At 50.4% G+C, this 27,950-nt stretch overlaps 9 protein-coding genes across 9 annotated transcripts; 3 read left to right on the top strand and 6 right to left on the bottom strand.

Annotated features, from left to right (window-relative positions):
- Positions 1–273: 273 nt before the first annotated feature.
- KY384_000991 (uncharacterized protein) lies at positions 274–2,643 on the bottom strand (the record flags this gene model as incomplete). The annotated part of the gene is made up of 1 exon (XM_044809523.1): positions 274–2,643. One exon carries the CDS (start codon positions 2,641–2,643, stop codon positions 274–276), a length of 2,370 nt encoding a protein of 789 aa, XP_044673430.1.
- Positions 2,644–4,458: 1,815 nt separating this feature from the next.
- On the bottom strand, positions 4,459–6,825 carry KY384_000990 (uncharacterized protein; the record flags this gene model as incomplete). Its single annotated transcript, XM_044809522.1, has 1 exon — positions 4,459–6,825. One exon carries the CDS (start codon positions 6,823–6,825, stop codon positions 4,459–4,461), a length of 2,367 nt encoding a protein of 788 aa, XP_044673429.1.
- Positions 6,826–7,413: 588 nt separating this feature from the next.
- Positions 7,414–9,931, top strand: KY384_000989 (uncharacterized protein; the record flags this gene model as incomplete). Its single annotated transcript, XM_044809521.1, has 3 exons — positions 7,414–7,574; positions 7,808–9,017; positions 9,068–9,931. The coding sequence occupies 3 exons, from the start codon at positions 7,414–7,416 to the stop codon at positions 9,929–9,931; spliced, it is 2,235 nt and encodes a 744-aa protein (XP_044673428.1).
- A 1,196-nt stretch (positions 9,932–11,127) lies between these two features.
- Positions 11,128–13,194, bottom strand: KY384_000988 (uncharacterized protein; the record flags this gene model as incomplete). Its single annotated transcript, XM_044809520.1, has 1 exon — positions 11,128–13,194. The coding sequence occupies one exon, from the start codon at positions 13,192–13,194 to the stop codon at positions 11,128–11,130; it is 2,067 nt and encodes a 688-aa protein (XP_044673427.1).
- An 824-nt stretch (positions 13,195–14,018) lies between these two features.
- DBP8 (putative RNA helicase) lies at positions 14,019–15,611 on the bottom strand (the record flags this gene model as incomplete). Its single annotated transcript, XM_044809519.1, has 1 exon — positions 14,019–15,611. The coding sequence occupies one exon, from the start codon at positions 15,609–15,611 to the stop codon at positions 14,019–14,021; it is 1,593 nt and encodes a 530-aa protein (XP_044673426.1).
- A 458-nt stretch (positions 15,612–16,069) lies between these two features.
- KY384_000986 (uncharacterized protein) lies at positions 16,070–18,041 on the bottom strand (the record flags this gene model as incomplete). The annotated part of the gene is made up of 3 exons (XM_044809518.1): positions 16,070–17,403; positions 17,478–17,796; positions 17,856–18,041. 3 exons carry the CDS (start codon positions 18,039–18,041, stop codon positions 16,070–16,072), a joined length of 1,839 nt encoding a protein of 612 aa, XP_044673425.1.
- Positions 18,042–20,356: 2,315 nt separating this feature from the next.
- Positions 20,357–21,491, top strand: KY384_000985 (uncharacterized protein; the record flags this gene model as incomplete). Its single annotated transcript, XM_044809517.1, has 2 exons — positions 20,357–20,576; positions 20,704–21,491. The coding sequence occupies 2 exons, from the start codon at positions 20,357–20,359 to the stop codon at positions 21,489–21,491; spliced, it is 1,008 nt and encodes a 335-aa protein (XP_044673424.1).
- A 295-nt stretch (positions 21,492–21,786) lies between these two features.
- Positions 21,787–25,094, top strand: KY384_000984 (uncharacterized protein; the record flags this gene model as incomplete). Its single annotated transcript, XM_044809516.1, has 5 exons — positions 21,787–22,145; positions 22,201–22,582; positions 22,643–23,142; positions 24,099–24,983; positions 25,037–25,094. The coding sequence occupies 5 exons, from the start codon at positions 21,787–21,789 to the stop codon at positions 25,092–25,094; spliced, it is 2,184 nt and encodes a 727-aa protein (XP_044673423.1).
- A 150-nt stretch (positions 25,095–25,244) lies between these two features.
- KY384_000983 (uncharacterized protein) lies at positions 25,245–27,308 on the bottom strand (the record flags this gene model as incomplete). The annotated part of the gene is made up of 2 exons (XM_044809515.1): positions 25,245–26,460; positions 26,515–27,308. 2 exons carry the CDS (start codon positions 27,306–27,308, stop codon positions 25,245–25,247), a joined length of 2,010 nt encoding a protein of 669 aa, XP_044673422.1.
- Between the last annotated feature and the right edge of the window lie 642 nt (positions 27,309–27,950).

Genomic DNA, 27,950 nt, shown 5'->3' with positions numbered 1-27,950 from the left:
TGCTTGCTGCAACCTGCAAAGTTGCCCCTCTTCGTTACACACATCATAACATTAAGTAATATTAGCGGATTATTTGTACAAGCGGCCTGCCTGCCGCAAGAACGTATGGTAGAAGTGATCAAAGTTAATCCGCTGAAGTAAAGGATTAAACATTTACTAGAAGCTTTTGTGTTATACACATGGCAAGTCCAACGCCGTTAGCTCACATGCACCCCAGATTATGGCCTTGGTATGAACATCGAAAATCGAAATGATGTCGTCACTGTGGTTATGTTATGGGGGCGTAGTCGATTCCCTAAACCGAGATTGGCGCGAGCCATCTTGATCAGGATGACTTCGTCCTATAGCGTCTCTCGGGTGCTCTGCAATCGGGGATGGGGCCGGTCGCTGACCAGAAGGTTGAGGACGAGAGGGCGTTCGCATTGGAACGATGCCTCCCTGCTGAATGACTGGCTGACGTGCAGGTCCAGGTCGGATGTTGAGCACACCTGGGCTGGAGGTACCAGGTGGGTGTCCTGCACCGGCAAATGGAACGCCTGATGAAGGCGGAACTGGGAAGGTAGGTGAGGATGAAGTCGGTGAAGAAGACGGATCGGTGCGGTCCTCGGACGCAGACTCAGCAGGGACAACTCCGCCATAGAAGCCACGCGAATCCCGATAAAATGAGGAACCAGACAACGAGCGCTGAGGAGAAGGAGGGCGCAAAGCCGGAGCTAAGCCAGCGAACGGGCTTTGGCCTGGTGCAATAGACCTGGCAGGGGGCGCAGAAGACCCGGCTTGACCAGCGGAAGCTTCGCCATAGCCATCACCGCCAGAGTGTAGGACGGAAGGCAGTTTCCTACCCGAAATCTTCTGAAAGCCTTTCTCACTTGGGCCCGTACTGGTGGTTGTTGCTGTTTGGGAAGACGCAGGTCGTAGACGATTCAGGATGGCGGCAGCAGCTATCGGGACGTTACTTCTGGTGCTTGACCGTTGTGTCATTCCTCCGCCCAGAGCTGCACTGCCTGCGCCTGCAAGTTGAGGTACGGGAGGCGAAATGCTTCTCCGCCTACCAACCTGACCTTTCCGCCATCTTAGAAGGAAAAGTATAGCTACCAGGATCAAGATCAAGCCAGCACAGCCACCGACTATTCCTCCGACGAGGACCTTTGTAGGAGGTGTCCCACTGCCGCTACCTGCACCTGATCCTGCACTAGTTGTTGCTCCGGGTGCAGCACCTTGTGTTGGCGAGCCTCCAGCAACCAATCCACCTACATCAGTGCTTGATGCCCCCGAAGATGCCGATGGCGTTTGCGAGTCTTGTCCTGAGCTCTGGAATGCGGATGTGCTTGTTGCGAATGTGGTAGGTGTGGGTGATGTGACAAATGATGAGAGGAGAGTCCCACTGCTTAGCGTGGTGCTTGATATGCTCGACAAAGAGTTGAAGGTACTTGTAGCATTCATGCTGGCAATGGAAGCCGAGGACGCCGACATCGCTGATAGCAGTGAAGCTGATGCAGAAGAGGAGGTGGTGGCGCTTGGAGAAGTAGAAGCTGACATGGTCGAATTGCTATTGGCCAAGGGAGAAAGGTTGTTCGACGAGGAACTTGGGCTTCCTGTGGCAGCAGGTGAAGTAGAGGGCGCGTTCATAGTTTGCTGGGATGAGGGAAAATAGGATGCAAGAGATGATGTCGATGAAGGAGACTGAGGCAGTGGGGTGGAAGGTTCCGACAGCGGAGTTTGAGAGCTCAGGCCGGGACCTGGTACGGGGGGTCGATTTCCGGTGAGCGGCGACGCTGTATTGGTACCTTTCTGTGCCGAGATAGAAGCCTCTGGTGGAGGAGCGGGTCCCCCAGACCCTGGTACATTTGGATTCTCTTCTTTTGCCTTCGCTTCTTGCTCTGCTAAGGCCTGTTTCCTTGCCGCTTCAGCTGCGTTAGCGGGCAGAGGGGATACTTGCCCCGGCACATCGTCTACAGGTTTCGATACCTCCGGCACAACCTGACTAGCTGGAGGTACGTTTGGTTGCTGGGCTGTGGCCGAAGTGACTGGAAGCTGAGCAGGCGGAGAAGCGTCATTGCTTGTACCCACTGGCGGGACCTGAGCGTTTGCGCCAACGGGCTGGGTTTGTACACTAGCACCGGCTGCGGGAGTCTGGACATTGCCATTAGTAGGCGGAAGTGTATTGGCAGCTTGTTGAGCAACGTCGCCGGCTACATTGGTAGCCGGTGTAACGACGCTGCCCGCGGCTGGTTGCACAACTTGATTTTGGATAGGTTGAGCAACATTGTTGACAGTAGGTTGCCCGTCTTGACCTTGTACCGGTTGAGCGACATTATTGAGGGTCTGCTTTCCGGAGTCGGCATTATTGTCGATGGCGTTTGTGACGGGGGGTGTCACGAGCTGGCGAAGCTCTAATCTTGTGGGCTTGGGCTTGACCACGGCCAATGGCTTGTGGGGAACTTCTCCATCTCCATCTCCATCTTCCGCTTTGGCGGAATCAACATTACTTGGAGGGAGAATCAAGTCTGGGGCGTGGAATCGCGGGCGATGAGATATCGTGTGCGGTCCACGAATGTGTTTGTTACTATCGGTCGATAGTAAATGTTCCGATGGTCGAGCAGCCCGTCGCTCTATTCTCCGTCTCTTGGACGGATGTTCCATATGATGTAATGAGGCGGAAACCTCAAATATTAGGCTAAGGGAATGACAAGTAGTTGGTGTATCAAAGGAGTGATTAAAGATGTATATCAAGTGTTCTTATTGGGATGTAAGTCATAGGTGTTTCAAGGAATAATTGGTAGGTAGTGACGCTCATGTACGGCTTTGTTGCGATGAGAATTCTGTGGGTATGGTGGGTGAAAAAGACGTCTTTGTGCGGACGTGAGTCGCTACGTGCGATGGAAGATCAGCTTCGACCGCGTCTGTATTATTTTCGAAGGAGTGGAAGCCGGTCGTGGACCAGGCGTTGTGAGGTTCAAAAAAGCTGCAGGAAAGTCAGTTCTGCGCCATCGGCTTAAATTGTGCCAGTGACCCACCTCTTGTACTATGACTGCATTACTGAGAGAGTGTCGCTCATGACTGTTTGGGGCGGAGCTGTCGCCTTCTGGTTCTTTGCAAGGAGTGAATCGTGCTTTTCGGCGTTGATGGTTGTATTTTGCTCGAATAGGAGGGGCATTCGCCCCCGGTGGGTGCAACGAGGTCCCTGTGCCTGGCTGGTTGCACTTTCGACCCTTTACACCTCCTCAGGCTTTCTCCTCCACACGAACCTCGTCGACAATGCTGCCGGCGACAGCTTTGACGAGTCGTCTCGCTGCAGTGGATGCAGAACGAGAAAAGGGCCGGCGAGGAAATGAGCAGGAGGTCGTCTTGGCCGTTCAAACAGGGACGAGGCAGATTCGGGCTTAGTCTGCAGCTTAGTGGGGTTTTTAGCTACGAACCAATCGCTCGTGCAATTTCGGCTAGAACTCTCCTATTTTGGATCGTCCTCTTTGTTTGTTGCTCAATGCTCACTGATGGTGCGCTTTTCCTTTATTGTCCGATATCGCTGGCAGTGAATCGTGCCTGAATCTTCATCTCTATCTCTCTGGATCTTGGAGGAGAACACTGCCAACTACATCGATGAAGCCAGCTCGCATTTTGGTGGAGTTGTGCCTCGATTCTACGTGTGCGTCGGAAGCTCTGAAACGATTGCTAAGATCCCCTGCTGCTGCGAGGGGCAAACTGACAAGACTGGGCCTCTCCGGCACGACCAAGGAATCCTAGCACCATAGAGTAACAAGGGACCTTAATTTCCTGTCGCTGGTGTCGCGCATGAAGATGCCACTACACTAGGGTCCACCAAACCCACGAGACCAATCAGCGTCGCCTATGCTCTTCCTATCGCCAATGGCGTGTTCATGTACGCTTGAACCAATTAACGAAGTCAGAGCGCATTGGCACAAGGACGGAAAGTGATTCGTTCTGTTCACTTCTACGCAGTGCGTCCAGTCGTCATGCTACATCTTTGTCAGAAGGATCGAGGAACACCGTCCACCTCCAGATTGTAGTCAGCCTCGTGTTTGTGAGATAGTACGATGCTGTTGAGAGCGGCTCAGTGCTTGTTCAACCCGCGGCGTTTCAAGGGCCTGCTCAATACAATGCCGATTAGCCTGACGTGCTGGGCAGAATTGGCACGTTGGCTGGCTCCTATCGTCATGTATTTTGCCCTTATTGATAGTCAACAAAGCTCACTCCGGTTTCACGGCAGGGCCTCAAGTGAAGTGAACTGAAGAAAACAGGAGCGAATTATCTGATCTTGCTAAGCACACAGAAGCTCCCAATAATCGTACAATTGCCCCTTTCATACCCCGAGTCAGCCCGTCTGTTGTGCTGTGCTACTTACTCCACCGTGTCCCCAGTGTAGTTCCTCGCCTCATTTCTTCAATTTGATCTTGCATTCAGGGCAATACCACTTCATCCGTCGGGGTAGCTTTTCCGTCAAGCCCACACAGCTGAAGTGAAACCATTCCCGTTCGCACTGCATGAATGATGATTAGCAATACTATTCGAGAGCACCATTCGAGGGATTTCCCATACGTTATCATTGTCACAGCAAATCATTTCTCCCCAGCTGACATCTCCACAGATGCAATAACGAGGCTCGTCAGGATCGATGAGCTCCCCGCCCATTGCCTGATCTCGCTGCGCCTCCTTTTCCTTTTCCTTTTCCTTTGCGTCCTTTTGCTTCCCCGTAACGTTGCCCGCCCACTTATCCATAGCTGTCTTGTCGTCTCTAGGTGGCCTAGTACGTTTGCCTACCGTGACTGCGGCGCCGCCTTCGTGGTCTTGCAACACTGCACCAGGCGCAGGTCGTTTACTGCGTCTCGAAGCAGCAGTAAGGACTGGAGCGGGGGTTGTCGGGGTCGCCGGTGTTGCCGGTGTTGCCGGTGTTGCCGGTGTTGCCGGTGTTGCCGATGCTCGACGAGGACGTTCTCGAGGTAACGTTGCTGATGACGGTGCTGAGGATCCTTGCTTAGGTACTGAGCGTGTTGAAGCAGCTACAACCTTTTCCTTGTTACTTGGTGAAGCTGGGCCCCGTAGTGTTAGAGATACACGGCGGGGGCGGGATGACGTGGCGGTGGCGATTGTCAGCGCTCGGGTTGGCGCAGTAGATGGTGTTGGTCTCTGAGGTGCTGGCATAGAAGGGGTTTTTGGAATTGGTGACTTAGTCCTCTGCCTGACAGGCTCCGGCGCAGAAGGGGCAGCTGGAGCTGGGGAAGCTAAGGGAACCGTAGTTATAACGGTTTCAATCGTAGTAGGAGTCGTTGGCTGGACCTTCCGTTTCTTGAACAATGGCTTGTCCGGTGATGGGCCAGGGTTGTCGTCCGAGGGGGACTTTGTAGAAGGTGGGGCTGATGACGCTCCATTCACAACAGTGTCTGAGTGCTTCCTCTTCTTCGAAGATTGTCCTTCAACTGCCTTCTCTTCTTCCTTCGCCTTCTTTTTCTTCTTCTTGGCAGATTGATCTTTCTTTGGAGTGGTGCCATTAGGCAGGCCTTTTGGTAGCAAGGGACTTTCAAGAGAAAGAGGGAGCGGTTTTGTGAAGAGATCCTTGAAATCGCTGCCAATGCTCTCGAGTCGTTTATTTGCTTGCTGTGCTTCCTGAAGTGATGCTTGCAGCAAAGCTTCTCGCTTCTGTTTCTTGGCCTCGTTCAATTTCATTCCCCGATTTTGGAGGTTTGACGTGCCCATAGCCAATGCATCCGCACTTATCTCACCAGGCGCCAGAGGTTTCCCGGGAGTGGAGGATGCAATATTGTCAACATCCAGAAATTCCTCCTCAGCTTCCTCACATTCAGCCTTCTGTTTACGATAGTTGTCAGGACCACGATTTGCTTGCGCAAGCTCACGTCTAATCATGGTCTCGCTAGGAGTCCAGATAGCATTCTTCTTCATCCTTTTCCTTAGCAAAGCCATTTCATATTCGGTAAGTCTCATCCATGGCGCATATTCACTTCCTCGCATGGCATCTGGAGGTGGTTTCTGCAGCATTGATAAGGCATTGCTAGTCGATATTCCTGCAACTGAGCTGTGTACGTTCGTTCCCATACCAGGAAGCCGCGGTGGTCTAGGACCACGATCTTTGGGTATTTTAGGCAGCCTCGGTGGTTTCAAGCGTGCAGGCTTATGAGATCGCGATCGAGAGCCACCAACACGAGATGTTGGCATGGGAAGCGGAGATGGAGGTATCGATTCCCAATCTGAGTCCGAATATGTTTGAGGCGAATCTGGGTTTGGTGGGGGAAGCACCTCTCCAGGCACAGTGATTCTTCGGCTTCGATGTACCCTCTTCCTCTCTTTATCTGCAACTCTTCCCCCTGTGGCCGCGAACCTTGCGCTGTCCAGGCGAAGTGTGATGCGCGCAGGTGGGGTCTTGCGAGTTACTTGAGGCGACCGGGCAACTGGTGTAGGATCCCTTGATGGTGGTTTGGGCAGGGCGAGTAGCTTTGTTTTGATCCCGACAAGTCGATTATAGTGTCTGTTCACCATTTCATTGAGTCTTTCAGCTTCCCCGTATGCTGATTCGCGAGCCTTAATCGCGCTGTTGAGGTTGTAGGACAAGTCCGCCCGAAGGGCTTGCGAATCGGAATTTTTGGAGTTAGAAGACGCGGGCAAAGCTCCATACTGCTTCGAAAGCTCGTGAACATTGTTTGCTCTGGCCAAATATGTTTCGTCAAGCTTGCCGATGAGCGTGAGAGCTCGGTTGAGGTCCGAAGGTAAATACTCAGTGTAGTCGAGGTAGTCCGTCAGAGTAGCTTGCGCGTCAGGATCATCTGACTTGTCTGCATCCCTTGCCATGATCATTTGGGCTGCCATGATAGGCAATGCACCGCTGCGCGTCTGGCAGTTGGACTTGTCGAATGAATCGTGCTCTATCGCACTCGGCAGCCAAGCTTGCTAGTTCTAAGGTAGCCTCGACTAACTCAATGTAGTTCTATGTAGGGCTGAGTCTTAGCGTATTTAATTGAGGTGATTTAATTAATTCATTTATCAACACTCTCACTAAAAACAAACAACTGAGAGTGCCTAGTATTGACTGCGCACATGATGCAGCCTACGATAGTATATGAGGCCCACACTGTGTCGCAGTGATCGATGCTCACAACTCATCACATCAGTTCGTGTGACGGAAGTTACTGACACGCTTCGCCTTGTGACTTTTGCTGCTCCTACGCCTTTCAAGCTTTCCTACACTCACACTTTGACCAGACATTACTTTATTTTCATATTGTGGCTCTCGTGATTCTTCTTTTCCTTGTCCGTAGTATTTTTTGCCCCCTTCAACGAACGCCAAAGCCATACAATAAGAAGGTTTTCGTCATCTCGAACCTCTACTGACGACCAGCGCTCCCAATGACTTGACTCACGACCGTACTTGTTAGCTCAAGAAACATGGATCTTTGTACGGGTCAACTGGCTCAGCGCAAAGATCAATTTTGCCCGTACGCCGCCGTCACCAAGTGGCCGTATCAACATCTGAGAGCGGAGGAAATGAAGATGGTCTCCGAGAAATACTTCGCGTGGGGAGCATTTCGTGAGCGTGGCTGGAACCTGTGAGTAATCATGCGCAACCCATAGTGCACAAGGCTAGATGGCATTCGTACCCTTTTTATGTATCAGTACTTGCATCGGCGGCGCTAGTGTCCCTCGTCCGAGTGTGATGTACCTTATGCCACAAGGCTTGTGAATTTTTGCAGTCATCAAAGTCCTTTGTTTCAGTGAACAACACCAGCCACGCCTTTACTTCACGAGCAGTTGTTGCGTAGTGTCACTCACAAATCTTCAGATACTACATTCGTACCCTTCTAGGAGATTCGGAGAAACCATTGTTACTAATCCCACAAAACGAGGTCGAGCAACTATTCAACGAGATTGAAAAATCTCTCGGCATTTATGCTTCTTTTCCCGACGTTTCGGAGGTGCCTGGATTCCAGCTTTCATTTGTCGAAGAAGGCACCCCTCGTCCTCGGTATCTCGGACGTTTCACGGAGGATTGCGGTATGCTTGAACTAGAAGGCATGATTCCTGTGGAAGGTTCTCCATTGGAGGCGCCAGAAGTGCTTGATGAACGATCCTTTCCATTCTTCAGGCAAAAGATGCTCGATGCTATGGCTGCTAGTAAAAAGAAAAGCAAAGCGGTCAGGCAGAAGAAACGTAAGGATCGTGTTGAGAATAAGAGGAGATGGTGTAGCGAATTGAAACGAGGGCAATGCTACCTGGGGTTGCGTCCTCGAGGGACTGACGGCAAATTCGAAGACTTTCATAAAGACTCAAATATGTCCCACGAGGAGTCGCAAAAGGCGCAGGAGGACTTCGAGCTAGCTGCAGGTATTAAGCTGCCGTCTCTGGACATGACATCTGCGGCTCCTTACGATTTCGACAAGAACGTGATCTTTGTCTGCGTCGACATCGAAGTCTTTGAGAAGGATCATCGTAAGATAACAGAGATCGGGTTTTGCACGCTCGATACTTTGGATATCGTGCGAGCACCACCTGGTGAAGGTGGTAAAAGGTGGATGAACCATTTGCGCTGCCGTCATTTCCGCATCGTAGAAACAGCTCACTTGAACAACTCTGAATTCGTCGCAGGATGTGCTGATCGCTTCCAGCCGGAGTTTGGTACAAGCGAATGGATCTCTACGCAGGAGATACCGCAAGTCGTCGCTTCGTGCTTCAAGCCTCCATACTCCGAGCCCGGGAAATACACTCCTTATCCATTCAGTGCTAAAGAAGTGCCAAGGGGAGGATCCCAATACAAGCCACACGTTGAGGCTGATCCATCACACCGGCGTAATGTTGTCCTACTGGGTCATGGCGTCAGATCAGACCTTGACTTCCTCCGTAATGTTGGGTACGACGTTGGCAATCTCTCAAATATGATCGAAGTCCTCGATACCGGAAACATGTACCGAGCCTATAAGCACGAATTGAACCCCATCAGCTTGGGGGCTCTTCTTATGGAGCTTGAACTCGTGGGCTGGAATCTTCATAACGCTGTAAGTGTAGAAAGTTTTGCTTCCTTTTTAACAGTATTCACAATTTGCAGGGAAATGACGCCGTCTACACCACTCAAGCATTACTCGGTCTCTCCATCGCTGCACTCTCCCCGGACAATAAACCAGCCACAAAATTAAGCCATGAGCAGCTTCACGAAGTAGCTGCCGAAGCCAGAGATAGGTTGCAAGACGAGCTGGAGGATTGGGAGGCAATAGAGGAGGAAGGCGGCGATGGCGGTGAACCAGTGAAGATACTTCCCATGGCCGAATTGGTTGATGAAGAATCATTCCAGCGTGCCAAGGTGAAAGGTCGAAAGGCTGACGAGCAGAGAGCCAGAAGGGATGCTCGCCGCGACAATGGTATCGGAAAGGCCAATCGGATGGTGAAAGCAACGCGGACACCCACGGACGGAGAGAGTAAACCAAGAAATTTACATCAACCTAAGCCAACGTCCATGCCCTTTGACGAAGATGCGATGGACGAAGCGTTCGAAGCTGCTACCACCGCTGCTCGAGAACGTGGCCAAACGAACTTGGTATCGACAGAAACTCCTAGCGAGCTACATGATGGCCTTTCAAGCACCCTCTCTTCGCCTGTGGTAGGTACTACAGACAGTAGCTCGTGGAATTCTGAGACAGCCCCAACTCCAAAGAGCGAATACATTCCACCACACCTACGCTCGCCAATGAAGAAAAAGGCACCGTCTCCTGCCTCGACAGAGAAAGCGCAGGTAGAGACGAAGAAGCTTGAAGATGCCCAATGGAAATCAACAGATAACAAGGTAGAGCCTCCCTTGAGCATAGCGGAGCGTATGAAAATCCTGGACGCGATGGAGGAGAAGCATGGGATGTCCACAATAGAATCAGACGCAGCGGATCAGGAGAATGTCGATGGAGGAGTTGTTATGCTGTGATAGCACCTTGATCAGGCGGGGCTACTACGATAACGAGTGGTCGATTGCTCTATTTGATTTAGTAGAAGCAACTTCTACTATTGCTGCTTGAGATGCTGAACTTCAGACTCACAATATGAGAGAGGGAAAAAGCTTTCACTGAGCGGAAGCAATATTTACATTGCAGACTAGTGCTCTGAAACTACGGCTTGTGCTAAGGTGTAGCTGGGAGGGATGTTATGATGTGAATGGCTTGAGCAGATGTCAAGGCAAGCCAACTTTATGGTGAGCCTTAGCTAGGGATGTAAGATAGTAAATTCAGAAGACTTCATGGCACTCATTCCAGCAGATTCCGTCTCAAAGTCTTGGAATAGGCTGTAGTTTCCTACTAAGCTGGAGGATCAAGAAAAGGTGCCTCTAATGCGGTCTGTCGGGGTCATCGTTCGACATGCGCGCTGCCGGTCAGCTCCCTTGCCACAGCGTTAAGAACAATATCTCCATTGAAACCTTTTTCAATCTGCTTCTAGACTTGCAGATGTCGGTCTTCAGTAAAAAGGTAAAGTCATCACGCTAGTCAAAGCAGTGCGTTAGATCACAAATTTCCAGCAGTAAATGATACTAGCGGCAAGGCAGCGATATTGATAAAAGCACGTTCTTCATTCAATTTAGCGTCGTAGATAGTATCTAGTAGACGTTGCCAATTTCTCAATTCTCGCGCTATGATCTTCGCACGAAAAAGCTGCGTCTCGAAAGGCCTGACAACGAACGGCCACAAAATTCCACGTCGCATCGAATAGGAAAAGAAAACACCGCCAGCGCCCGGCCACTATTCCACCGTTCAAAATCATTATCGTCGCGCGTGTAGCGAAGGGACAGGAAACATAGGTGCCTCAAGCAGCGTGTTTCCGTGTCTAGAGGTCAACGTAGAGCATAAGGATTTAGCCTTCATAATAGGCTGATTGCTGGCCATTAGCGAGCTTGGCCCAATGCATGTAGTGTTAGATTGAGAAGCCGGAGATAATTTCGGTTGCATGATGTTGAGTGCTCATAGTCAAAGTTGAATGGAACACCTTAATGTGCCTGGGTTCGTGCTTGCGTCTGAGTTGACTGCATCGAGGTCCTTTGTGGTTGGTGATATGCGCTGATTTTTGTGAAGCCTCTATCATTTAATGATCAGTGACTACGATCCCGAATAACTACGACCTTTTGCTTCAAACTCACTTGAAAAGATCAATCCCACCATCAGAGTCCTCTCGATGGCTAGTATTTGAATGATCACCCAGCCCAGCCCCATGATTACCAAGCGTAATGTGCCCGTCTTGTGCCGAAGGCCCGAAGCTAGCGTGAGCGGTGTTCTGCTGTTGCGACGAGCCAGCCTTCCTGGTGGGACTTTCAAAGCCATTCACAGGGGGAGGACTGCTGCTTAGTGGCACATTTCCTTCCATCTTGACTGGACTGCTATCGGGCCATCTCGCTGGTGTACTATCTAGGCCGCTTCCTCCATACTTCCAGAATGGTGCTGGGGTCACAGGAGTCATATGGCTAGTAGGCAATTTGGCAGTGTTGGGTTGCGGAGCGGGAAGGTTGAATGCTCGAGGAGCAGGGGTATGCATCGGCAAGCCAGAGTTTCCGTAGCCAGTGGATAGAATAGGTGAAGAGCCAGCAATAGTAAGATTATTGTTGGTAAAGCGACGCGGCGCTGGAGAAGTCTCGTCTGACAGCATTGGTAGCTGTCCCTGCGTCGGCGCGTAAATTGGCAGTGGGACCTCTTCGTAAGCCTCGTGGGAGGGAGTGGATGTGTTTTGTGCCTCAAGCCGATACGAAGAGGACAACGGTGGAGTGCGTTGCGTGGGTGAATTTGTAGCACTTTGGCCAGGCTCAGGAATAATCAACAAGGCTTGGGTTGGAGGATCGGCCGGAGACCCAGGCGCCGACGAAATACGTCCACCACCTTTGTTCAAGTTCTTATGTGCAGCAGCAATAGTAGCTTCCCGAGCTTCCTGGACAAATGTCCATTTCATACCTTTCCCGGGCTCATCGGGCCTGCGTGGTATCTTGTAGAAACTCTGGTTAAGAGACAAATTGTGGCGGATCGAATTTTGCCAACCCGAAGTTGTTAGCCTGTAATACGCGTAATGCTTCTTGATCCATTCGTAAATGCCATTCAATGTCAAGGCCTCATCTGGAGTGGCTAGGATTGCCCAAGTGATCATTGACGCATAGCTATAAGCGGGCTTGAAATCTTTTGAGCTGTCCAACGAGTAGTCAATTTGCTCTGTCGACTCCATCATAATACCGCGCTTAATCGGTGAACGCTTCTTTGCAGACGTTATTGGTTCTCTCTTCTGAGCAGGCTCTGGGGTTTGGGGCCGGTCGTCTAGCATTGCGTTTGATGAGATGGCCGGAAGGTTGCCATCTTGTAGCGTATGCTGGCTTTCTGATGAAGAACGACTGTTGAGAGTACCTCGACGTAAAGCAGGGCTTGTTGAGACTTCGCCCTGATCCTCTGGTATACCCGTCTTCGCACTTAGCCAGGGTGAGATGCGTATTGGCTGTCCTGCGAGATGAAACAGCATCTGGGTACCACTAATACCAATGATGTCCCCGTTTCCGACCTTATGAGAATCTCCTTTCTTGAGCTGATGGTCATTAATCCGTACACCATTACGACCATTAACAGTTATATGCCAATCGTTCTTTCCGTCAAATGTTATATCTGCATGTATTCTTGATATCATTTTGGCTGGGCCAAGGTCAATATTGGCTTGACCCTTATCATAATCTTCTTGTTTCGTCTCTTCCGCCTGCCGTCCGATGATGATTTTGATCTCATCGACATAAAATGTCCAATTTCTACCATATATTGTGGCATATGCTTCTACATTTCCCATGTTGGACACTGTGGAATTATGATGAGCCGCAGCGGCATTTACCTCGTAAGATGCAACATCAAGGCACCGCACAATGGAGTCCCGCCGCTCCTCAGCTTCTTCTTCTGGGCTAATGTCGTGGTCGTCGTCATCCTCTTCCTCCTCTGTCTCATTGTCTCCTAATTCATCTGAGATTCTTGGGCGTCGTGACGGTCGATTACGAGCTGGCGGATGATTTGGCTTCAACGTATCAGCTTTGGGACCTGCAGCTAGTAATGCTTGAGAGGAGCCGACCTTTCTTCGCTTTGTGGTTGTCCTGGGTCTTTGTGAAGGCGAGGTTTCTGGTAGGTCGGCGATGCGGGTGTTAGCAGCCCGCTTGCGGCCGCTGCGCCTTTGTGCAGATAATGTAGACATCACCAAAAATCTGTATGAGCAGCAAATCAAGTCATCGACTGATCATAAATCTTTAGAAACGCGTATTGTTCTGATTCGAGCGGTGTGCGCATGTGCTTATTCATGCAGCCTGTGTTGACCCCGACTCGGACCGTCTACGTCAGAGACTTGCAGGATCACACGCACCTGTAAATAGTACGACTCTCTTCACGCCCGTTAGCACCATAAATATAGCTCGATTTCGTTATAATGCTGTGGTGATATGCGATACCAGATAGAATGTTGTTGATGTGATAACGAACGCCATAGAGTGGCTGGTGGTAAATTAATCGCTATCCGAGGGGAAAGTAAAGAACGCGTGACGCGAGCGAATATGTGTTCAACAATATGCGGGCAATCTTTCGTGCTATTGCAGCATTGGTTTCGACGTCATCTCGTAGCAAGGATTCTCATAACATCGACACTTTAACGATATCAAGAAAATGGCAGTGGGTGAGTGTACTCAAAAGCAGTGAGGGATCGAGGTAATTCGCCGAAAATTCTAAACAAAGTGCCAAGACACGATTTATACGTTGGCTCTCAAGCTTTTGAGGCGTCCGCATTTTTGCGCATTTTGCCATCCTGATATTTACTTGAGGTGTCCGTCATAACGACTTACGACCTAATAAGTGTAAAGATAGGGGCATGATCTTGTCAATAAAGAATTTGTGAAGCTGTGAAGCTGTGGCGCCTGCCCTGTCAGTCGTTTATCTACTTCGTACTCATCGGTTATGCAAGACTCGAGTTGGAGCTCATCCTGAGCCATAGAATCCATTCGGAAGATGTCACCTTTCATAGGTAGCCCCTCATTCCAACCTCTTGATTTTACCTCTTTTCCTCCGTCCTAAGATATCTCTACCTTCTTCGATGTCTAGTTCCACCCGTCGTTTGACTTCGCCTATGTCCTTCAACCCATCTCTGACAACTCTGGTCTCGAGGTTCACTCCTTCTTCCTGCCATTCTTTCATTTTGATACCTACTCGTTTCTCAATGGCAAGGAAGAGCTCGATGTCCCTTTGTCCGACCAAGATAATTGCCTCACCTGATTTTCCTGCGCGAGCGGTACGCCCAACACGATGAATATAATCATCTGGATTGCGAGGAACGTCATAATTGATGACAAGATCAACACTAGGGATGTCGAGACCACGAGATGCCACATCAGAAGCAACTAGTATCCGAGCTGCCTTCGCACGAAAGCGCGCAAGGTTGTCAGTCCTTTCACGTTGCGACAACTTGGAATGAAGCGCAGTAATTTTGTGCTCGAGCTGTCTGAGCAATCTTTCAAGTAGATCAGCTGTCGCAGTGCGATTGCAAAAAATGATGATTGATTCCTTTGCCAAATTTCCTGCAGTCAGCAGCAATATGTGCAAGTATGTCTCTCTGTATGTTAGTGGGACTTGGAGGTACGATTGTTGGAGGCTCGGAGGCACAGTATGATCATCAGGATCAACCTCACACACGAATATCGGCGGTCTGTCCTCAGGCTCAGGCATCGACTTCAAAGCCATAATTTCAGGCGTGACAGTTGCTGTAAAGAGACAGGTCTGCCTCTCCTGACTCGGCGGCAGTGCTCCTAGACATGTACCAACGTCTTCGAGCATACTCCCTGGTCCGCTTGCCAGCAATCTATCCGCTTCATCTAACACTACCAATTTTGTCCTGCGCAAACCAACTATTGTGTCTGCCCCTGATGTCTGAATATGATCTACGAGTCTGCCAGGCGTAGCAATCACGATATGTGGACGGCTTGCGAGTGCCAAAGCTTGTGCTCTCATATCTGTTCCCCCAACGATTAAGACCGCCTTCAAGCTTTGAGACGAAGCTATAGCTTTGAACTGTTCGAGTATTTGTAGAGCCAATTCCCTTGTTGGTGTCAAAACCACTGCGTATATGCCGATCGGATCTTCTGCCCATTTCTGTAGTATTGGAACTGCAAACGCTATGGTTTTACCGCTGCCGGTGCGGCTGCCACCGATCACATTTTGCCCTCGCAGAATCGCGGGTATACACGCTCTTTGTATGGAGGTAGGGCGGAGGACTGACAAGGCAGATAAAGAAGCAAGAAGCCAGGGCGCAACATCTAAGGAGCCAAATGAAGACTCCGAGTCCACAATTTTGCCATTTGATACTGTGGGTCTGAGGATTACATTAGACTGATGTACCAATGACTTCGCAGACCTAGGTCTTATGCGTGAAGCTGGTTCCCACAACAGCGTATGGTCTTGTCCTGGCGAAAAGAGTGGTGGGGTCAGCCTCCGCCTTTTGCGTGGCTGTAGACTTTCTGCATCGTACGAGACTTGATCTGATGTTGATCGCGACTCTGGTTCATACTTGAATTCTGCCTTTACGACCGAGCCCGCATTGTCTGCTCTAAGATCATGAATGGCCGCTGACATGTTATTATCATTAAGAACACTGTGTCACGCAGGACGTTAGATGGCACAACTGGTGCAACTTGACAACTTTGCTGTACAGAGGAGAGGGTGGTTTGGCGGGCTGTATTGTCCAGGGTTTCTCTAGGGACCTTTCTAGGGCACAAGTCCCTAGGAAGCCGCTCTAAACCTTGGAAATTGTACTCTTGCATCTGCCGCTGGTCAACCAAATATTAAATTGGCAAAAGATCCATATATGAGGGAAGAGACTGCCTTATCACAACATGAGCTACATATTTCTGTGTATGTTGGCTATAATGCTAGAACATAGCATATTACAATTCTACCCATGGACAAGCAGGCAACGGGTCCAAGAGCAAACGCAGCAATTTAGACTAGAAAGTCGATTCATCGACCAAGCCAACGCCTCGACTCCTCGTGTATCTGCTCTTCGACATCTCAACAATGATTTAATGCTCAAATCATTCGCTGCTTCGCCGATCTAGCACCGGATAGAGGTTCTCCTTTTCTGACTTTGTCTCCTCTTTACGCTGATCGTGATCCATCTCGTTGCTGTCATCATCATAATCGTGCTGCTCTAGTCTGTTGTGTATCCACGTTCGCAAAGCTTCGATGGTACGAGCATTGCTGACCCACGCTTCGTTTGCCTTGATAGTCTCCTCGGACATTTCGCCAGCGTTTGGAGACGTGGGGCCACCTAGAGCGGGATCGAGGTTTGAGTTAGAGAAGTCGTTTGGGCGGCGGGCAGCGTGTGACTTTGCAGCCTGGCCAGCTTCTGATGAAGAGCTGGATGTGACAGCATTCTTTGGTGTTCTAGCGCCGTCAGATGAGGTGTCCATGGGATCATCTTGTTTTTTAGTGCTCAAAGAAGAAGGAGCAGCCTTTTGCAAGCGACCACCACTGTATCGTCGTCGTTGTTCATGCTCGAACTGGCTTCCTAAGGTTGAAGTCGGCGCCATGCTAGACGGCGTGTATCCTTGCGATGTTGAGGGCCCTGGCAGAGTCGGATACATCCCGCCGGATGCATTTGTTTGCATGGTGTTCAGATGCATCATCGGCGGCGAGTTGCCAGAGTTGTTTGAGGCTGCACTGGACGGTGGGGTCAACGTTGGAGTGGCACTGTGATGAGACGAAGGTGTTGCAGCTGGTGCGTTATGTGCAGGTGGTAGTTGAAGGCCATTACCATTGTTTGGCTGGTAGTTCATAGTAGCAGGGACGTAATGACCACCAGGCTGAGCGAAGCCTGCTGCGGCGAGCTCGTTTGGATTTTCATAGATAGTGCTTTGCATCGTAGCGACTAATTGATCCAGGTTAAGAAGATCGTTCTTGGTACGCAGATTATCCATCGGAGGTAGGGCATACTGTCCTGGGCCGTAAGGGTCGTCGCCGCCACTACCGCCGCCAGCGGTAACAGCCTGAGCTGGTGCCATCATTGGCTGAGAAAGGAAAGGAAGCTGGAGATTCTGCAGCGCTGCAATTCGCTGTTCGACCTGTGAATAAGATCTAGGGTCAAAATCTCCACGTTGGTGTTCTGGGAAAAGCTTGCGGAGAATGTCGAGGCCGTGCTTCACCGATTCTAGATTGGCTTGATTTGCACCCTCTGCATTGTGATTGGCGTACGAGACGTTGCCATACGTGTAAGCTTGCTGTGGAGGGGCAGGGCCAAAGAAACCCTGAGCTCCATTGCCGCCGTGGCCTTGTGGACCATAATTCATGGGCATGCCACCATGCATCTGTTGATCTGGGAAATAGTTCGCAGCTGTTGAAGCAACGGCTTGCAAGTCAGCCATCAACTCTACATCACGTCAGGATGGAATAGAGCGTATTTGGGAGAGAAGGAGAGGGACACTGCAGTGTCGTGAGACTTACGTGGTTTGTTTTGGACACCATTGCCGTAGCCATTCTGGCCTACATTCGGCTGATTTCCTCCTACGTTGGGGCGGTTACCCTGATTTCCCACAATCACAGAATCATCTGCATGGGTCTTGACGTGTTTCTTGAGATCCTGTGGTCGTTTGAATGCTTTCCCGCAGAATTCGCACCGATGTGGTTTCAAGGGAACATGCACTCGGATGTGAGAGGTAATGTGGTCGCGTTTGACAACGGCCACATGACAATTACCCCATGCGCATTGTAGGTTGAGGTTGTTGGTGCTTTTGCGTCCAATATGACGATCGCAGACATGCTCCTATCATTCTCGTTAGTCGTCGCACTTGGAGCACTCCGCTTTCAGCGTCGAGGCCTTACGTAGAGGGTCTCAGCGTTGGCCGAGCGTTCGCCGCACCCAACCCACTGACACACGAATGTGTCGCTGGAGTTGCCCTGTAGAGGAGGAGCTTGTGGCTGCGGTGGAGGAGGAGGATGCTGGTGTGGTTGAGGAGGGGAAGCTTCGTGAGCTTGGCTGTCTTGGCCAAACGATTCTTTGGAGTCCATAATCGCCAAGAGCGGGATTTCTTGGTGATAATTTCGATAACTTCAAACAAATACACGAAACAGCACGGACTGCAACCAGAAGTTCTGATGACACGTGGTGGAGAAATGAGAATCTTTTTGGTGTACCGTGATAAATGGATTCCGGATTGTGTGAGAATTAAAAAGGGAACACTTCTGGGGCGAGGAGGGAGGAAAGTCTTGGGACCAGCGGAATGCCAAGCCAGCTGGGAGTATGAAATGGCTCGGACTGGCCCAAGAATCGGTCAATAATGCACAGCCCCCTTCAGAAGGGGGGTTTTGGTTCAAAGAAAAGCGGTCGCATCCCAAATAGACTTTGGCCAAGACACTAGTCCAGCTCGGAGGGCTTGGCATGCTGGCGGCAGAGCGGGCGAGGGGGGGCAGAATGACGGACTGCCGCGACGCTCACCTGTAACGGCCATTGCTGCGGTCAGCGGAAAGATAACTTGTCTTGGCTGCTACCTTCATGCTTGGTTCTTGGTGGCTGTGAAACCTCGATCAAGCCGTACGATAAGATGTTTTATGTCGCTGGATCTACACATGTTCGTACCAGAGACCCCGTCACGCTCACAGCAGACACTTGAATAGATCGTCGAGTGCTATATAAAACGTGACTGCCATCAGCAGTTTTAGTCGACGCCGACGGGAGCAATGGCAATGTTGCAATCATGAAAATAAGTCAGATTCTTGCGTATGTATAGTATGATCGGTATCATGCATCGTATCTTTTCCTTTCTTCGCATTGCCTTACATGACTTATCATCTAAGAATGGTCCGTGACTATGAAAGTATCTGTTCGTTGAATGAGAACGAGTCGGTTGTATTCCGTGGTACGACGCTTTGTCAGTGTCATCGTCGTTTTCCCCTCCTAGAAAACATTGCACAGTCCACGTCTAAGGCTAGATGTTGGGATTGTCCTTTCAAGTTAGACTCTGTGAAGCATCACATCCCTGGAAGTCTTCAAGTGTAGTCGCGCAAGATATAATGCAAGGCAAGAGAACCGAAAGAACACCTGACCGCACTATGGCATGTACAGATGTCAGAAGAGCCTACGTGTGTGGGAACAGAAAATGTAAGCCTATTCTTGTGCACCTAAGTCCTCTGGGCAAGTTGGAAAGTGTCAAAGCCTGAAGAGCCCGAAGGTCCAAGAGCTGATGAGTACGGCATCTGCAACGATGTTTCTATGGTTATATTCGCATTCCGACCGAAACCACTTACCGGCCGAGGGACATCTCCTCTATCAAATTCTCGAAGGCCGAACATACTTATAATTTCAACACAAGTAGGCAATGATGTTATGTGGACTTTGATGAAGGCAGCGATTGCAGCAAAGGCAAGGGCTACAGTGTTTGTGGTGGAAATAGTGAGAGCTGCTGGGTTGAATGAGGATAGCTGCTGTTTTGCGTTTAGCAACGCCAATAGGGTTCAAGATGAAGGACGCGTATCTAGCGTATCTAGATGTATAGTAGGAAGCGTGAGCAAGCAGCTTTGCATGCGACCGGTTTGCCATCTGCAAATTGTATGATATTGCTCTTCCCGTGGGCCTTCGCGGGCTTGTGGGGGATGAGCGGTCTTGGAGGGTCTTGCAAGGGTCCAACAGGAACGACGCACCAGTCGGTCTTGGGCGTTCTTTGGCTGCCGGCACAGCGGAAGAGATGACTCTAGCGGCAGAACGTGGCGTTCTCTAACCTTGTCAATTCAATGATCAGCACCCCCAAGGTCAATGTCTTGACCCAAAGATTGCAAAAAGGTCGCGACCCCAGCTATTTCAAATCTGCAAGCACGAAGTAGTGAGTGCCTGAGAGTGACGGTGACATGTTGGTGTTGGATCGATTCGCTCAAACATTGTTGTTGACCATGCTGCCCAACCTGATTGCCTCGCTGCTTCCAACCTCCTGCTCCTCTCAAGAGCGGCTGACTACTGCATGACCAAGACTTGCGGTGTATCAGTGATAGGCCTAGGTCCAGTGACACGCGTTCCTTGCTTGAGACAGGTCTATTACGTCGTTCTAGCAAGATATGCTTGGAAATAAAGAAGGAGCTTATATCCTTCCTACAATTCCCCTTTGCCGGCCTCCTTGCCAGCCTGCCTGCCTGTCTTGCAGTGCATTTTAAGCTTTGACCACACGGACGACGCGACTCGCCAGTTACAGTAATTAGTTCACTCTCGTGCTTTCTGATCAGAACAAGACTCTTCTAAACTCCGAGTCCGAAGCCCGCAAACCGCGTGTAATGATTCAGTCGAGTTCTCAGAGCTGAATGCAAACATCAACCCTGCATATTTCTGTCACCATGTGATGTCGTTGCAAACCGATCTGAACTTCAGCGGCACCATTGAGGAGGATTCCGAAGACAACACGATAATTAAAGACGCTTCGGATGACCAATCACAGGACCAAGAGGATGCAGAGCAATTCGACCAATGTATGGAGTCAGGCCAAGGGCCTGCAGACTCATCTTCGCAAACGGCGCCTATACAGAAGCGCCGTCGGGTGACGAGGGCGTGCGACGAATGTCGTAGGAAGAAAATTAAATGTGACGGGAAACACCCTTGTACCCACTGTACCATTTACACTTACGGTAAGCCTGTGGGAGGGAAAATGCACGCCGGTGTCGGCCTCGAGGCTGACTTTCCTATGTTGAGAGTGTACTTATGACCAACCTTCGCATCGACGGCGCAATCCTGCTCCACAATATGTGGAGGCACTGGAGACTAAATTGCGCCGAGCAGAAATGCTGCTCCAGAATTACGTACCAGAAGTAGATCTAAATGATCCTTCGCTGGACTCCGCATTACTCTCTCAAGAGGCACTCCCACAGAAGCAAGAAAAGGGGCTCGGCTTGCTGGGTCGAGGAGGGAACTGGAGCAGTAGGACTGCAAAGCAACAAAGCGTAGACGCGAAAACAGATTCTCAATTGGAGTCAATGGTCGAAATTACCGGATCGCTAGATCTAGATGATGATGGCAACTGGGATTTTTATGGTCATTCTTCTGGGCGCGTGTTCTTGCGCAAAATGCGAGAGCAATTTGGAACTTTGATGGGCAAGACGTCAGACCCAAAAGCATTTGCTATGCCGCCTCATAAAAAGAAGTCAAGCTCGCAACCGATCAGCTCCCCCTCTTCATCTGTCCAGTCACCCCTCGAGCCAAGGACGCCCTCAACTCATGATCTACCATCAAAAGACTATGCACGGCTATTATGCCAGAACGTGTTGGATGATGCCTGTGCGGTATTGAGATTCGTTCACCAGCCGACCTTCTATGCCATGTTCGATCGCGTGTACGACTTGCCTCCTGATAATCAAGGCACTGAAGAGATGAAATTCCTTCCTTTATTGTATTCTGTGATTGCTGTAGGCGCCCTTTTCGCAACTGCTGAACAGAGTCAGCTGATGACCAACGGCGTACAAAACGCCATTCAACAAGGGTAAGACTCAGGGATCCCATCGTCAATTTGTCACGGCTGAATACTCTGCTAGATCACATTGGTACAATACCGCACGCTCAATGACGGATGTCACTGACTGCCGTGACCTTACATCTCTACAGACTGTCTTATTCATGATCATGTTCCTCCAATCTTCAGCGGAACTCAGCAGCTGCTACACGTATATCGGAATCTGTCTTCGGTCTGCTTTACGAATTGGCCTACATCGGGCAGTTAAAAACAACTTCGACCCAGTGGAAAGAGAAGTACGGAAGCGGATATTCTGGAGTATCAGGAAAATGGATGTTTATGTGAGTATATTGCTGGGACTACCTCAAACGCTGCACGACATCGACATAGATCAAGATCAACCTTTAGAGGTAGACGATGATTACATTACGACAGAAAGGCTGTTGTTTATGCCGCCTGGGAGAGCGCCATTGATGGCAGGTTTCAATGCGCATAATAGAATGGTGACTATTTTATCGAAAGTCGTTGAATATGTCTACCCCATTAAAGCCGACAAAAACAGCCAGAAAGACTCGTATATCGTCAGCCACGCCAAGATTAGGGAGATTGAGAACGACTTAAAACAATGGACGGAAACTCTGCCAGAACCTTTCAGGCCTGGTTCCGATGGTCCAAAGGAATATGTGAGGTACATCTACCTCTAAGTGCACGGTTATTTCACCAAAAGAAGCTGACGCTGTTAGGATACAACATATCCTGCGCATGGCCTACGCTCACATACAAATGTTTCTTTACCGTCCGTTTCTCCACTATGCATCGTTGGATACAACGGCCAAGGCCCTTGACAAAACCTCATTCGCCTGTGCCGCAGCATGCGTCAGCGTTTCGCGGAATATCGTTCACTTAACGGGTGAGATGAACAGACGGGGGCTGCTTGTTGGGTCCTTTTGGTTCTACAATTACACGACATTCTTCGCTATCATTGGACTCGTCTTTTATGTTCTAGAGAATCCTCACAGTGCCACTAGTGTCGAGGTCTTGAAAGATGCTCGTGAGGGAAAGGATACCTTGTTAACCCTGGCGTCTAAGAGCCTAGCGGCAGATCGATGTTCGAAATATCTATCTGTAAGCATGATGTGAGGTGGCGTATCATGGCATAATACTGACAAGACACCCACATCGAAGGATCTTTTCGATCAACTGTCCCCAAAATTGAACGATTTGCACGTCAAACCTGCTTCGCAAAAGAAGAGACAAAATCCCTCACAATCCCATAGGCTATCTCACGGTTACAACAACGCTGCGCAGCTAGTGGCAGATGCGAACACAAATCATTTGCCGCAGATGAATACATCTGCCGGTCAACCTAAACGATGGGATCAACCTTCCTATCCATTCAACCTAGGAATCAATGCGAGCTACCCAAATGGCACACAGGGTCATTATCTACCAACCCCAGCTCCAATTCAGACACCTCAGAGCCCTGGGACGAGCATGTATACCAACACGACTACAGGGCCAGGCGGTCGTGGTTTCTCAGCCATGATGTTTCCTTCTGCCGACCCATTCGCATATCCAAATCAGCCCCTTACAACACTCGACAATCAACAACAGATCAAACAGGAGGAGCCGATCCATCCGTCAATGTTCAATACCGAATCCTCAGCTGGCATAGACCAATCTATGTATGGCATGATGCCTCCTTACGGACTGACATCCCCTGGTCGAGAGGATGGATTTACGAATGCTTCGCATAGTGTCGGCGGACAACATCAGGTACCGAATCCTCCTCCGTTTTCTCATAGCGCTCACCCGTGGCCGCCACAACAGCAACTTGACAATGAAGCGCAAGGGATGCAATTTGGGCATTCGTACGGAGAGGATTGGGGAGGATGGATGCAGCCGGGAGCGAGGCGGTAGCAAAAGGCCCCCTGAATATCTAAATCTAATTCTTGTATCCATCATTTGCTTGATAAAGACGCTTGTCGATACACCTACTGTATATGAAAACCGTAGTGCATAATGCCAAACCGTAGAAGAGCCTGTCAAAGTCCCTTAAGGCTGTATACATCTCGTCCAACAAAAAGGGGCGAATCACATTCCCAAGGCTGAAAACCAGCCTCATCATGACGTCTGCCAATCAAATTCTCGCCATCTTTACTTTACAACCGACTCACCTGAATGTTCCTCCCATCACCTCACCTCTCCCTCAAATGAGCCTCCTCCACCCTCCCCCAACTCTCCCCTACCTCCACCCTCTCCCTCACACCACCCCTCTCACGCCCCTCGCAGCCTTCCTCCCACCTTTCACCTACTACCTCGCCCTAACCCTCCTCCCGCCAATACCCTCAAACCCGCTCCCCACACTAACCAACATCCTCCGCAACACCCTCGCCCTCACCTCCTTCCTCCTCTTCCTCCGCCTCCCACTCGCCCACCACATCCCCTTCTCCGTCGGCCTGACCTACCAGCTCTGCCTCGTCGGCACCTACGGCGCCGCCCGCATCCTCGACACCTTCTTCATCTCCTACTACCTCTGGGGCTACATCCCCCGGCGCGTCACCTACCACCACTCCCCCCGCCCAGTCACCCCTCTCCCCTCGTCGGACCCAAACAAACATGTCGGGCCGGACGCGGAGAGTTATTTCTCGCTACACTTCCTGCAGCCCGCGCAAGGCGAGGCGGTAACGGAGCGCGTGCAGAGCGACAGCGGTTTGCCCACTGGATTGAGAGATAGGCTGTCCTGGGCGCTGGAGCTCGAGTTGAGTATGCGTGGTGCGGGCTTCGTTTGGAGCTCGGCGGACGTGAGACATACGAAGCGCACGTGGCGGCCGAGCGTGAGGGATCGGGTGCATAGTATTGTGGTTCATATGGGGCCGGTATTGTTGGTGAGCTGGGCGGTGATAAGGGGCATACATGATGGGTATCTTGCCCCAATGGCTGGAAAGGATGGGGGAAATGGGATTCTAGGGGAAGAAGGCGGCGGGAATGGGGATTTCGATGGCTTGCCGTATGTGGTGCAAGGCGTACTTACGGCTACACTGGGAGCGTTCCTCCTCGCAGCATTCAGTCTGGGACACTCGGTGTGTGCGATCTTGTTGAAGCCGTTGGCGCCGCATCCGTTGAGTTATTTTCCGAGTTTGTACACGAAGAGGGTTTGGGAGATCACATCTGTCAGGGACTTTTGGAGTTATGGGTGGCATAGGCTCTTTTCGAGATTGTTTCTTGTTTATGGGGTGTGGCCCGGGGAGTGGGTGGAACGGAAATTGTTGGGGAAAGGGGAGGAGCAGGCGGCTGATGTGGGGAAGGTGTTGGGTGCGTTTGTGAGCTCGGGTTTCGTACATTCGTTCGCGGGATATACGGTGGTTCCTGGCGGATGGAGGAATGCGAGCGGGGAGGCTTGGTTCTTTACTGAGAATGGAGTTGCAGTCATTGTGGAGGAAGCTGTTAGAAGAGCCGTTTTGCATTGGAGGAAGCGGAGAGGCAATGAGAGTGGGGAGGCGAAAGGCAAAGAGCTTGACAGATGGTATGACGAGATTATAGGAAGAGTCTGGTGGGCGAGTGTTCTTCTCTATACAGGCAGGAACTTTGCAAGAGGATGGGTACTGGCTGGGCTGATAAGAGAGATGTCATTTAGCCCTTGAGTTGGGATAGATTCGACGCTCAAAAAAATGTCAAAATACTCAACAGATGATGAATGCGAAGAGAGTTGTGATATTTCTATTCGCTTGGCGATGCTTGATGCTCTAAGGTAAGCGCTTCGATCTATGCTAGACACTTCCCGCTCTCATCCTTCGAAGACCGAGTGATTCAGCTCGACTCCAAAATCTTTCGCCATATGCTTCATCTGGGCTTCCATGTCGTCTTCCATGCCACCTCCAAACCCAAGAAATTGTTTAATTTTGGCGGCGTAAAACCATACATCGCTCCCAAATAGTACAAACCTGAAAATGAGATGCCTACCGAAGTTGTTGGCCCTTTCCTTGAAGCTGAGATCGGCACTGTCCACCAGCGATCGAGAGGCCCAATAGCCAGTGATTTTGATTCTGTTCACAGGAGTGCCCAGAAATTGATTGTTCCCTTGTACGATTCGGAAGTTACGTCCGATGAAGATGAGCTCCTTTGGCCACTTCTTCTCGTCTGACAGGATCTCTCTAATGCCTTTTCGCATCTTTTGTTGAGCCTCGTAGGCACGATCAGATTGTTCCTTACCGGTGAGGCCCTTCCGGATCTCGTCCCCTGTACTATTGTCACCACCAGTGTACGGCCGCATGAGAGTAGCAGAAGCGAACAGATCCGGATTGTTTATGCCCCAATCCTGAACTATCTCTTTGATGGTGGCATTATCGAAGGTCATCAAGCTTTTCCAGAACAGGCTATATTGATGTCGGAATTTTGGCTCCATATGAATGTAGAGGCCATGATCGATCAAGACTAGCTCTGGTTTCCCTGAAGGTAAGCGGCGGATGAATATGTTTCCAGGATGAGGGTCGCAATGAACCCAACCCCAGAGAAACATCTGAGCAGAGAATAGATCAATCATTGTTGTCATGACTTCTTTCAGTGACAGTCCAAGGCCTCCTTTGCCGTCGTTACCCCTCCACCAGTTTCGTTCAGGCTTCAATTTCTCGTTGAGAGAATTGGTCTTGAGCTGACGCTTTGTTTCTTCTTGTCTTGGTGCCAGAAGTGGTGTACCGCCAGCACCTGGACTGGGTTGCCGCCAACCCCCTTCCCAAGATGATGTCAAGCTCTCTTTATCCCAGAGCCTTATGCCTTCAATCCACTCTGCAGTCATGACTCGGTGGGAGGAGAGATCATGATAGACTCTTGGAATGTATACTCGACCACGTAAACGAGGTTCTTTGGCTACGAGTTCAGCCATCCTTTCGGCATTTTGTGCCTCAACGACAAAATCGGTCTCAAGCTGAAGGCGCTCGGTGATGTATGGTACCAGATTGTACAAAGGCAGGTCAAAATACCAAGTGTAGATTCGAGAAACGACCCTACAAAGAGAGTCAAGATGGCGCCTTTAGATCTGGATTCCGGGAGCTGCTTACTTGAAGGCCCATAAATCCCAACCTACCTGTCGGTCTATCTCCCGTTTTTGTATCTTGATCGCAACCTCACTCCCATCCTTCAGCCGCGCCCAGTGTACCTGCGCTACACTCGCACTTGCTCGGGCAGTCCTTTCCATCAGTCCCTTGTCAGGGTCACCATCAAAGGAGACCCCAAAGACCTCTTCCGGCGATTTGCCAAAGTCCTCTCTGATAACTTGTTCTACATCTTTCCAATCGTTCTGTGGAGCATCATCGAACATCTTGGAGAACATCTTCTGAAACTCGGGAGGTAGAATGGCTGACTGCATGGCAATCGCTTGACCGATCTTGAGGTAGAGTCCTCCATTGACTCTGAGAATGTCGAAAAGGCGCTCTGCGTTGCGTGCATGGAGGGCGCCAATGGAAGGAGCAAGAGGAGGGTTGGGGCGAAAGTTGATCTTGTAGTCTGCAGCAACTATGATTGCTAGGGCAAATGTGCGAGAACTGCGGAGCAGCACAGAAGCATAGTACTGGTGGTCGAGTGCGTAGACAACGGCTGCGGTGAGGGTAAGATATGAGAGACGGCGTGTCCATCTTCTCGCTCTAGGGAAGCGCTTCGGCGGGGCTGCCTTTCCCAGAGAGCTGGGAGACGGAGGTGTGAATGGCTGGAACTGTTGGGACTGTAGGACTCGTCTTTGCTGTGAGAAAGCTTTACTCAGGAAAGGTCTTTGAAAAGGAATGGGCGGTAATGAGCGGATGACAGGAACAGCTTGACGTGAACAGCGTGCACAGAGACTGCAGTATGGAGCTAGCATCTCCAAGCTGAAGGGGTGTTCTGAGACCTCTGGGGTTCGTCGGCGTGGTGAAGCACACAGCGCAGAAAGTGTAGAATGATGACGCTGACTTGCATAATATATTTTTGTGCAAAGTGAATAAATATTCAATATCTTCAGCAATTGCATAAATTCGACGCGCTAATCCCGATTCCCAAACCGCCCTTCCCCCCCCGTTTCATGCGTGGCATTAAAGAAATACTCGTGACATATCATTCATTCCCATCCCCATTGAGTTGCGCAGCCAGGCTCAGACCCAATAATTCAAGCATCGTATTGCATCGCTTACTTGTGAGATTTGCGACAGACTGCGCGACGACGCCACATCGAAATCCTTGTACTGAAACAAGGTCCAATTAAAGCCGCATGGGCACTAACTTTCCGAACCGGAGAAGAGCAAGTAAAACGAAACTTGACCACCAACTCCCCAACTCCCACCACACAACACCCACCTTGCCTATCTTCGCTGTCTTGCTAGTCGCCAGTCGCAAATCAAGTAACCGGACTCCCTCCAGACATACCGCACAATGGCTCTCGTCTCGTAAAGATCCAGATCTTCAACCTGATCGTCGCCAATGCGCTTCTCAACTCCTTTGCCCGGCTCCCTTGGGCTTGAGCCAACGA

The sequence above is a fragment of the Bacidia gigantensis genome, assembly GCF_019456465.1.
Source record: "Bacidia gigantensis strain McMullin 20006 chromosome Unknown contig_125, whole genome shotgun sequence".
Lineage (NCBI taxonomy): Eukaryota > Fungi > Ascomycota > Lecanoromycetes > Lecanorales > Ramalinaceae > Bacidia > Bacidia gigantensis.
This window is presented reverse-complemented; position numbering and strand designations above follow the sequence as displayed.